Consider the following 12141-nt stretch of genomic DNA (forward strand, 5'->3'; position numbering starts at 1 on the left):
AACTCACTATGTAAACTCATAAACTCACAGCAGTCTGCTTGGGCTCGGCCTCCTTGGTGCCAGGATTAAAGGTGGGAACCACAGCATTTGCCTCTTTTCTGTTTTAACTTGAATAACCCATGTTCTAGGCTGACACATAAGGCAAAGAGACACGGAAAGCATGCCACTTTGAAAGTCATGGAGTAAGACATCATTGGGAATGAAAACTACTATCCTTTGCTCGCATCCCAGGTATTTATCAAGAATATCACCTTGGTGTACAAGACTGAGGTTATTTTCTAGAGCCAAAGCAAATAGCTTTTGGCACTTGAATTCTCAACACTACTTAAAATCCTAAGAGCCATAGGCATTTGTCATTTGATATAGCATTATTTTTGGTTATACACAAAATCAGCGACTTACATTTAAAATATGTTTTTCAGCCTCAGATTGCTTTTTGGCTGCTCCAACACCCGGTGAAGCTGTCAGTCCTAGTATCTGAGGCAGGTGAATTGTTGGTTTGTTTTGTTTCTTGAGTTTATGGTTTTTCAACTTCTGCTTCAAATACCGTCTCATGATGTTGTTATAGACTGCCTCCTTGTTGGTATGATGACACTCGTCAATGATAATAAGGGAAAAGTCTTAACAGAAAGATAGAAGGTCTGTTTACCCAAACTGGCTTCTTACAGCAACACAAGAACTTTGAAGAATCGCTTTCCTTTGGGCATAGCATTGGCACACCCCCTACGTCAATCTGCTGGTATAATTTTAACAGTGACCAGTAGTAAAATTTATGACTACGAATAGTCGTGTGTCCACTACAGCACTACTCCTGCTAGCTGTCATCCCTGTCTCAAGATGGGATGCAGAAAGTGTTAGTGAAAGTCACACCTTTCTTCCACACAAACAACTACCACCACAAAATCTTCCCAGAGTCCCACTTGGTTTTAGAATAAACTTTTAATTTTAGGCCGATAAAGTCCTTTTTTGCAACACCAAGTGAAAAAGAGTATTATCCAGAGAGCCGATGGCTTTGCGCTTTTTAAACTCTGTGCTTAATTCTTGTGATTACTTTTACTTTTCTCTGTTTTGATCCCAACTACTTAATCATTCCAAAAATGTAGGCAGGACTGTAGTTTTACTCTATAGTGAAGAAGGTAATTCTAACCGACTCTGTCAACAATTTGTGTGTGTGTGTGTGTGTGTGTGTGTGTGTGTGTGTGTACACATATACTACACAATGTAATTGTTCTCCCAGAGAGAGACACAGGCAGAGTAACTGCAGGATGGAAGGAAAATTAGTCTCTCAAAGGAAGGGCTTAGCGGGACTCTGGTAAGGTATGCGTCAATCAAGAGATAAGTTGAAAGTGTGTGTGTGTGTGTGTGTGTGTGTGTGTCAGAAGTAATGGAAGAACACAGTACTTGATTTAGTAATGATATACTTATGCAAAAGCAAGCCATTAAGTTAACCATTTCTCTGGTTTTGGTCCTTTTCTTGCAGGGAAGTAGAGCACTTCAATGAAGCCTTGTGAAATAAAATGTAACTTAAATAGACTGAGGCTACTTCTCATCATAAAAAATGATTTAACAAGCATTCCCTGTTACTATCTTTAATATTCCTCTCAGCCTTTTTTATTCTAAAAATAATCACTCCAACCAACCTGACAGCTGCACACCATCATCTTCCCCACTCTCCAGATTTAAGAGGGAGTTTTCAAGGATTTGAGCTGTGCTGATAATAACATCGTAAGATTTGACAACTTCTGGAAAAGATATTTTCAGCTGGGTATCGCCGCTTAATCCAATAATGCGATACCATTTCTTCAAGAACGGGTTGAACTCTTTGCGGAAAAGTTGTTCTGCTAACATTACCTTAAAAATGAGAACATACAGAATTTTTAAAACTTCATAAAAATAGAGAGGAAGGAGAAAGGCGCCGAGGGATACCAGTCAAAGGATTACATGTGCACTAAGAGAAATGTTTACATTCAGTCGGTTAATTTGATTATCGCCATCTATATATCATTCCTTCTACCCATCTGACATTAAATATCCATTGTGTTTGTATTAGATGTAGACATTATATCTATAACATGAAGGAATTTAAGATAAGGCTGCTGACTCAGAGTAACTCCGTGTCACCGAATACATATTCTATGACTAAAAGAACAACCATCACACACAATGTAACTATTCTCTCAGAGACACAGCAGCCTGATACTATAGAGGAAGAACAACTGACCTCCCAAAGGAAGCCTTGGAGGGGCTCTGGTAAGCTGTGGTTCAGTCAAGAGTTAAATTGAAAGTGTGACTGGTACTAAATTGATTCTTAAGTTGTGGAGTCAGCTGTGAACATTAAGTGCAATATTAAATTCTATATCATAGTCCTCAGGAGACTCCTGAGATCCTTTACTTTAAAGATCCTTTACTCTTAGTGCCTGAGATCCTGCTATCTGACTACAAAATTGGAAAGATCGGGGAACGTGGACAGTAGCATCAACATACTTTCTAGGAGAATGTATGAAATAGGAGAGAATGAATTACCACAATGGCTTTGGTGTTTGAATCAAAACAAAGTGGCAAGCAAGGGTAGGAAAGGTAGAAATTCACTTCCTTTCTAACCAACTCTGTATGTGCCACACTATCTGTTGAAAGTTGCTGCTGACACCTTGGTGACACCTCTAATTGCTAGTCACTCAGAATACCTCCCAGACTAAGGAGGAGACAGGTTAAGCTATCTTATTCCTAAATTTTGTTTTTGTTTGAGAACGGGAGTTATGCCTTAGTCCAGGCTGGCCCTGTGTAGCTTAGGATGATCTTGAACTCCTGATCTGTCTGCCTCTACCTCTTTATAGTGCTGCAATTACAAGCAAACTCCATGAAAGCAAGATTTGGTTGTAGTGCTGAGGACAGGACTCCTGGCATCCTGTATGCCAAGCAATTGCTCTAACACCTGGGCTATACTGCCAGCCTGCAATTACTGTTAACACCGGAGTCAAGATACCTTGAGAGTTTCATCCTAGGACGATATAAAAATGGAATTCCTGGAGTATATAGTATAGCAAATAGAAAGTTGACAGGAAGAACGGTAAGGTCAGGCTTCTGCGCATGCACACTCTATCACTCATAATGTGATTGCCTGATAATGCGGTCACCGTTGGACAATCTTGAAACTCACTCTGGGTGGCATTGACTTCCCACTGAAGGACACAGAGGAAGGCAGATGCAAGTCTGACATGGCTAATTGGGAGGTGTGTGGTCCTCTTGGAGCCTTTTCCTGAGATGTGACAGACTGCGTGCCAAGACTAATCAAGCCCAACTGCTCCCCACTTCTGCTGAATCATATGGGGCTGCATTACAGCATCTGAAGGAACCTGGGACTTCTCTCTCGTGATGTTGAAGCTCTAGATAGGAAATGGAAAGTCTGGGAGCACAGGTGGTGTTTGCATTTCTCTCTGCACTTGAAGGCTATAACTTTGGAAAGGATGGAGACGAAAGTAAATGGTATTAGAGACCAAGATTTCTGTATTCTAGATTGAAAGCTAAAATACATTGCATGTGGGCTAGACAGGAATATGCTGCATTCCTAAATCAGAGGTTTCCTAACAGAAATATCAATGATTAAAACTGAAGTTTCTTTAAATGTATTTAAGGAAACACGGCAAAGAATTATGTTGTAAATGGAGAGCTAGCGAAAAGTCCTTTTAGTAATCTCAAAGAAAACAAGAAGGGACAAAGGAGAACCGAGTGATGCTTTCACTGCTCATTCGGTGGGAAAATGCCATTGAAAGTTCAGCCATCAAAAATATTGCAAAATGGGAAATTGAAGAATGTTTGACAGCTACTTAATATTACTTAAGATTGTATATTTATAATGTTATTATCCAGGTTTGGAATACAAATTGGTTAGGTTGCTTCTGCGATGTACAATATTGACCCTATTTCCATATTATTTCTCTCTGTAATAATTGTCAATTGCACTCAATTATCTTGATTGCTATATTTTTACAATATCTTTGTATTTATACAATGTATTCATGTATTATGCAATCTTGTATTTAGACGATTTCAATTTTATAATGCTTTTGTTTAAAATATATATTTATTTATTCACATCCTCCCTACCCCCCCAAAAAAGAAACACTCATACACATAAAATAATAAAACATATCTAAAATGATCAGACAGCATAAATAAGAAAAATATTGGGCGCATACATCGAAGCTTGAAAGTTAGTTGTCCAAAAGTAAATTAAGAAGGTTTTAGCTTAGTATGAAATTCTGATGTACCAATGAACTCAGTCCTGGACTGAGTTAGACCTCCTCTCTCCTCTGCTCCGCATTCCTCAGACTGCATCTACAGCATTTTGTCCAGTGCTCAGCACTGTATCTGGGAGACTATGAGGATGCCTGGGAATCATGATGACTCATGGGGTCACCCAGTACCCTCAGGATGTTGCCCTTTCTGTGTACAGGGCTGTCACAAAGCCCAGAGTTATGCTTGTGCTCCAGGACGACAGAGGAAAGAATGGCTGTGGATTCCACAGGACATGTGAGTCTGAGTGAGCGCATGCACGCATTTCTTTGAGTGGAAAATGTAGGAAGAACTGTAGGCTGTGGTTGTTGGAAAGACGAGAGACATCCTTGGTGGCAGGCATTAACCAACAGAAGTGACATGTCTCTCTGCAAAGGAAGAAAGCTACATTACAAAGGTCTTCTCAGCTTTTAAGAGTCTGTGGTCCTATGACCAGGGAGGGAGATAGAGAGGGAAATTAATGAGAGATAATTACTGGGCTTTGAAGCTATGTGGTTTGGATGAGGCGGTGTATGTGACACAGAGACAGATAAATAGGGAAGGGAACTTGTGAGAGAAGAGGGGGTGAGGCTAAGAGTCAGAAAATGCAGAACTGCCCTAGAGGAAGAAAGACACTAGTTTAAGTGGCTTTGGATTCACTTAATAACATTATTTTTTTCCCTGTGGATTTAGGACCCAACCCTGTCCTATACGATCTTATTAAATTCCATGTGTAAGAAAGAAAAGAAAATATGAAAATTTAATAGACTCTTAATTTTTGAGCAAGTACATACATGCACACACACACACACACACACACACACACACACACACACACACACACACCAGAGAGAGAGAGAGAGAGAGAGAGAGAGAGAGAGAGATTGATTGAGATTAGACAACTAAAAAGTTAGAAAATGTTCAAATTTGTCTGAGGTCAAAGTTCTAATAGGATTTAAATTTATATTCCTAGTCTACCAGTACATAAATTCTCATCTATCTAAATAAAATTCAAATAAATACATTTTGTTTATAACGTTAATATGAAGATGACTCGGAGGACCTTTGCAGGATATAAATTTTCAAAGAAAAGTTCAACAGCATTTAATGTGATACATATTTATCTACGATTGGGTAAAATGTCACTTAGTTTTTCTTTATCTTTCAGTCACACTCTGCTTTGTATGTTCTGGATAAAGAGTAAATACTATGTTTCATTAAGTGGCTAAAGACACTTTAAGAGAAGGTAGTTGATCTTCATTTTCCAGTCACACATGCTCAAATCCATTGGACTTAAAGGTGTGAGTTGGCATATTTAATTTTTATATGTAAGTTAGATCTAGCTTAATGCTCTAGTCTCATGAAAAAAATCAATTTCAAAGTTAATCTCTTAGGATTTAAATATATAACTTTAAGATAAAAATGAAAATAAATGGTTTCATTGACATTACACCTAATTAAATGAATCTGCGTGTGATTTGTTGCTATAAACATTATCATCGAAAACCTTCAGAATAATGACACAAAAGGGAGAATACTGACACAAAGAGGGGCATATACCTTATTGACAAGGACGATAACCTTCCCGGATTCACACGCCTGCTTCTTCTTGTCTAAGTGATCTTTGGTGATGTAAACTGCCACTCTGGTTTTCCCGCTCCCCGTGGGGAGGCAGATAATAATATTCTTCCCATCCAGGGCAGGCTGGGCCACTTCCATTTGGTAAGGCCTGAGCTGCAGTTCTGGCTTGGGGGATGCTCTTTTTGTCCCCATGATGGTATCTTCATCTGAGAGAAACAAAAATGGAAAAGTGGTGTAAGGGAAAAGGCAATGAAGACGAGAAGGTGTGGAAGTCCCGAAACTGATGCTAGGGTTTAGCAGTTTAAGGTCCTGTCCTCTGTGTTTCACTACCTCACTTTCTGCTTGCTGTACTAGGGTGTGTCAGCTCTGTCTTTCAGGACTGAACCAGGTTCCCTATGATGGAGTGAATTAACAGCATAGAGGCCTTGGGAGGAGCATATAGGGGATAGTTCTCAGAGAGAGAGCAGTTCCCCTCCTGGATCGCAGAAAGGATGTTGTGTGGGCTTGTAGGTCCCTATTGCTAATGTACAGGATTTCTGGGGTCTTTGCTCGGTCTCTTGTCCTCTGGGTCTCTCTTAGCCCTTCTCCCGTTAAAGCAAGGCGGGCTACAAAGGAAGACTGATGAGTCTTCACTGCTCTCATGTATGTTATTTTCTTATTAAAAAGATGGAAAAATAACAGCTGGAACAACTTCCCTAATTTGCTAAAATATCAACCTAATAACTAAATGCTACAAAGCACATGCCTGCTGTCATGTACTGGTATCTGTGAGCCTTTAGGAGCTCTGGGGCTATATGTAAACTGGAACATCACTTGTATGTCATGTGCATGCATACATACATATGTATGTGTGTGTGTATGTATATATTCTGACAGATTATTCTACTTTTAAATCTGATAATAGTGTAAATGCTTTATAAATAACTTTTTATTGTTTAAGGAGTAATGACAAAATAGTTCTATGTTCAGTATAAATTTAAAAAGTATAGTTTGGATGCACAGTTAATAGCATCTGTATATGCGGCACTTGTGGACATGAAGAGCTGTCTCTCTGTCTCTGTCTCTGTCTCTGTCTCTCTGTGTGTGTGTGTAGGAGAGAGAGAAAGAGAGAGAGAGGGAGAGAGAGAGAGAGAGAAAGAGAGAGGCACAGAGAAAGACAGAGTTAAAGAGACAGAGTGTGGGGATATCATTTGCATTTGAGGATACTGAGCTATAATGCATACTTAGAGGACAGTAGTAAAGCACTTCCTTTAATTAGTAATCAAATGATAAAACATAATTGTGTAGTTTTAAGCTAAACTGTGATTTGTCACGTAGTTTTAGTTTGTCACGTAGTTTTGTTTTAGCAAAATCCACTGCAAGTATTTCCATAACACACACATTATTAAATCAAAAGCGCTGACGAAGTAAATGCTAGCGTGGTGGTTTTATAAATGCTAGAATAATTTTATTATGACACGTCTGGGTTGAGATCTATGTTGTTCGGAAGGGACCATGTTTCCCCATCACCTTAGCCGAGAGGAAAGGCCCTGAATGCACTGCTCACCACGCGCAATGTAGGAAAACAAATATTATTTCAACTGTAACATCCACCTGTGCTTTACAGCATCAGATGGGTGAAGTGACAGTGCTTATCTGTACTTCAGCATGCACGCAAGAGTGCTCACCCCTTATCAATGGCCACAATAAGACTAAACTAACACCAACCCATTAGCTTTAAAAAACTTGCTGACAGCTCCTTTTCCGCAAAACGTTGGTTGTGTTTACGTGGGTTTCAACTTGCTGAGCTAGAACTATCTGAACGGGTAGGGAAAGTCACACCAAACAGCACTTAGTGGGTAGTGGGAACCATCTACAGGGTAAGCAGGGCATTTGCCTTTACGCATGAATAAAGGCAGATGCAATACGTTTACACTATGGTTGGGTCATCCGCCCGCAGAGTCACTCTACGGCTTCTTCATAAAAAAGAATCCACAAGACCATCAGCATCTTAAATTCACTTCCCATTATATTTCTGTAAAGTTCAGATTTATTTAATGATAACATTTCGTTCCCACCAACTGGCTTTCATAAGTAATAAAATTTTTAACATTTCTTCTCGGCTAAAAGTATGACTACCCAACTTCTCCCAAAAGAGCAAGTTAATAATGAAAGACACATTTTAAGCAGTCCTCTAAGTCAAGACACAGAAATTCGTATCAATAAATTCCCTGTTAACTTTACTCTATCAAAAGTTTGGTATAGATTTAAAAACAATGAATGTTGCATTCCTTGTGGTAATCGTGTGTACTTTTTTGGTAGTGATTTTCCCACTTTGATTGTTAGGTTTTCTATTATATCATCTGGTAGCAAATCTTAAAAAGAGGAAAAATTAGGGATTTCCTAGGTCTCTTTTCCAGAAACCCAAAACCCAAGTAAAATGAATGAGCTCCCAGTGCATGTGTTAGAGTCTGAAAGGGAAGTGACCCACAGTCTCCTGTGTCCTCCACAGGTAGCTCTGCTTGGGGAAGATGTCCTGGAAGGTTGGGTCTCACTGGAGGTGGTGAGTAACTGGGCTGACCTGAGGGGAAACTTTGAGAGTTACAGTCTGAACAACTTGCTTCCTTCTGCCTGAGAACTAAGCAAAACAATTCACTCTCTAGCTTCTACAGTGGGAGTGACAGCCCCTCCACCCCCCATGCTGGCTCTACCACAGTAGAGTGTTAGCAGCTAAACCACAGACTAGAGCAATTCTTTCTCCCCCAAGTTGTTTCTTGTCAAGTATGTGCTTAAGGGATCAGAGAAAAAAAGGCAAATAAAATATAGTGGGTTTTTATTATATTATTAGAACTAAAAGGGATTAGAAGAGTCAAAGGTCCACCACTTTTAAGATTTGACCCGAGAATCAAAGTTATGAGGTTTCGCTGCTACTGAATTGGTCATGTGCCAGTAATTCATTCTGAAGGCATCTCTTGTATGCTATCCTGCCGACGTGAACTTGTTTCTCTTATATCTTTGGTTGTGAGTCTAGCCTCTAACGGCTGAACCACCTCTCCAGCCCGCAAACTTGTTTCTCAAAGGACCTCAGTATCGGGAATGAAGGTAATATATAATTTACCTGATATATCATAAATGACCTATACCAGTCAAGACTAGGAGGTCCAGTGGGCAGCCAAGAGATTTAAAACAGAAAAATAGAGTGGATTTGGAAAAGAAAAATAGAGTTGGATTCAATGTGAGAAAAGCATCCAAAGAAATATGCTGGGTTAGTGCTAAATATTCTGCCTGATTCTTGCCTTATCACATCTTTTGACACAAGGATGGAAAAAAACCATCCATATAAGTAATTGAAAAAAAGGAGTTTCATTTTCTCTATCACCAGAAGGAGAAAACTGGGCTGAAATCAATGAGCCATGAGCCAGTATCAAGCAAAAATTAAATGTTTAATTTTGGTTTATTTATTTATCCTTTCCTCTCTCTGCGGTAATCAATATAACCCAATTACAGAATCAACATGACCCAACTCTATCGTCAATATAACCGAGATCATAATCAATTAAGCCCAATAATAAAAATGGTATTTAAAGTAGTGACAGGCTTTAAAATACACTGCACATTCCCTTTAAAATAAAAGCCAGTTGAATATCTTTAAATGATATCACAACATGTAAATGGTCAGAAATGAAATGAAGTAGGAGTTTAAATAATAGCATTCTATTGGAAGTGCAGCATGTGGCAAATTTCATTCTCACATGGATTTTGACAGCTGAGTTATTCTTGGAGAGGAAAGGTCTGCCACTGAGTGTGTTTGAAATCGACAAAGCATCCTCTTACCTATAGTGTGTAACCACGGGAAAAAACATTCCTATTGGACAAATATTAATAGACCATCTTCTCAAAATAGCAGGAGGCACATTCTCCATATCAGGTCAATATGGATTGACAAAAAGTGTCACTGCTCTGAGAAGCAATATATCTTTCTAAAGCGGGGGAAAGAGAAATCTTGTAACCTAATTAGACTATTTAAGCTCAAAGAGCGCTAGCAATCACGTCCTGCTATAGTTATGATATGTCCACAAAGATCATAATACAACTGCCTATGGCACCTTTGAAGGGGGGTTAGTGAGATGGAGATTAAGCTCCCTTATGACATCGGCCAGAAAGGTGAAAACAATTTCGGTTCTTGCAGTATTTATTATTCGATGAGCCAACATGCATTTAATCTTTCAGCAATTTACCAAAAGCTCTTATTAAACGACTTCTACATGGATTTAGTAAGCACTTAAGGGTCAAATATTCCACAAATGTTATCACTTCCAAATTTTACTGCCCGCTATGCAAAAATCATTGTTTGCTCCTAACCACTGATCCATCTAGACCTCGAAGGGCATCCTTGGAAAATGCATTTGCTTTTAAAAACGTTATTTGCCTTTGAAAATGTGTTTGCTTTTCGAAAGTAGGTTGCGTTCAGATTTATCATGTCTTTCATGCCACATTGAAGACGAGAAATCGGCAAATGTATTTGCTAACAGCTCTAAGTAGGCAAAATGCCCTGCAAATAGAGGATGCGTTTTAGATATTTATTGAGTGAATGAATATTGTTGAGAAGCCCTTACTTAGACAAATACAGACGAGGACAGGGCAAAGCAGCTCTCAGAACAACCCATATGGACCGACACTGTCAGCTAGAGTATATTCAGAGTTTTAGCATCAGCGGCACACAGTAGAAGTGGTATTAAATTTAACTCTTTCACAACAAAGATCGAGTACCACATTCAGTCCACAGGGAGAACTTAACACTGACCGATCTAAATGGAAAACAAGCTGACTTCAGCCCCCCCTCCCCTTTTCTAAATGACAAAGTCATGACTGACATTTGGTGAACTGGCTTTCCTCACGCTAACTTGTAAAGGATGCAGGAGTGCAACTCGGAGGGACATATATGTGTGTGTGTGTGTGTGTGTGTGTGTGTGTGTGTGTGTGTGTGTGTGTATATATATATATATATATATATACACACATACATACATATGGTATAATCTGATTTCAAATACTTTTAAGGCAAATGGGCATGCCTATGTAAACTCTTTCCCCCCTGTTATTTGTCTGTAGTTCTGTAACTCTTACAACGCAGAACAAAATGAACCACGCCGTACTTTCTAAGTAAAAGCAACCCAATCACAAAGGGGAAGAAGAAGATAACTTGTTTCTTAACTTGTCAGTTTTCCTCTGGTCCTCAACTGGCTTACTGCCAACTCATTTGGTTTGTTAATTTTTTTTTTTTTGGAGTGCATTTTCTTCGTCCTTTTAGGCTAATATCGACAGGTGAGCAGTAGGACATCAATAACCCATCAGCCACCGCCGAAAGATGCTATCCCTCCAGCCCCCAGGACCTAACATTCAAAAGATAGGATGAGATAATTCGCATCGACCAAGCTGACAAGTTAGGAAGCCTAATAAGAGGAAGTATTGATAGGAGCGGGGGACACTGGAAGCAGGGGTTCTCACTTCCTGCAGATGTGAGAGGCAGCCAATATGGAGAACAGGATGGGAGATACCTATTCAGGTTTTCATTTACTGACCAAAACCCCATGTAGGCTCTGCTCTGACTACATCCAAATCAGATCTCACTTAGCTTTGTTTATGTGTAATTTCTAGCTAGACTATCGTTTTAAGAGGGGCCCTAATTATTCTCTGCAGTCACAATACTATTACCAGCAGTATTAATATCCTGTCTTAGTACACTTGACCAGAAGAACAATCCTGTAAGAGGTAAATACGCCAAACCGCACAGAGAATTTAAGTGCAGTTAAATTAGCTTGAGCAGATTTCATGGACAGCACGGGTGACGCGAGTCTATGAGATGTGACTTATGCCTGACCCGGAGGCACACACTAGATCAAGATTCTAGTTTTCTTATAAGACTTGAGCAAGTTACACTGTTAAAGAGAGTAAGTGGCAAAGTTCCAAAATGACTTGCTGTTGAAAAAAAAATTGCTTTAATTGCATAAATCCATTAGGGAGGCTACGCACAGCCCCCGTGCGTCCCACTCTATGGTGTCTTGTTTCACACTTTTTTTCAGGTTTACACAACAGTTAGGCAGTACCTGAATCACTTCCCATGGTGCCTGAATCCCTGCCCATGTTGCTGTTATGTCCAAGACTTTCATCGAAGCAGCTGACACTTCCTTCTGCCAAACTTGTGTCTGATTCTGCAAAGGAAAACATTTTAAAATATTTAAAAAATATTTCTGAGAATAAACGTATTTTAACTGCACACCTCTACAGCACTCAGTACATACAGTTCAA

General features: G+C 39.4%; 1 protein-coding gene across 3 annotated transcripts in view; it reads right to left on the reverse strand.

The window, feature by feature from the left end:
- The window catches only part of Ifih1 (interferon induced with helicase C domain 1), a 48045-nt gene that overhangs the window by 14228 nt on the left and 21676 nt on the right, over positions 1-12141 (reverse strand). For all 3 annotated transcript variants that reach the window (XM_063284355.1, XM_039105671.2, NM_001109199.1), the window contains exons 4-7: positions 11940-12044; positions 5833-6059; positions 1641-1851; positions 403-620 (exon numbers count right to left, since the gene is read on the reverse strand). In XM_063284355.1, the coding sequence (XP_063140425.1) occupies positions 403-620; positions 1641-1851; positions 5833-6059; positions 11940-11976 (693 nt within the window). In that variant the 5' untranslated portion in view covers positions 11977-12044. The remainder of the gene's footprint in view (positions 1-402; positions 621-1640; positions 1852-5832; positions 6060-11939; positions 12045-12141) is intronic.

The sequence above is a fragment of the Rattus norvegicus genome, chromosome 3 (genome assembly GCF_036323735.1).
Source record: "Rattus norvegicus strain BN/NHsdMcwi chromosome 3, GRCr8, whole genome shotgun sequence".
NCBI classification, from domain to species: Eukaryota; Metazoa; Chordata; class Mammalia; order Rodentia; family Muridae; genus Rattus; species Rattus norvegicus.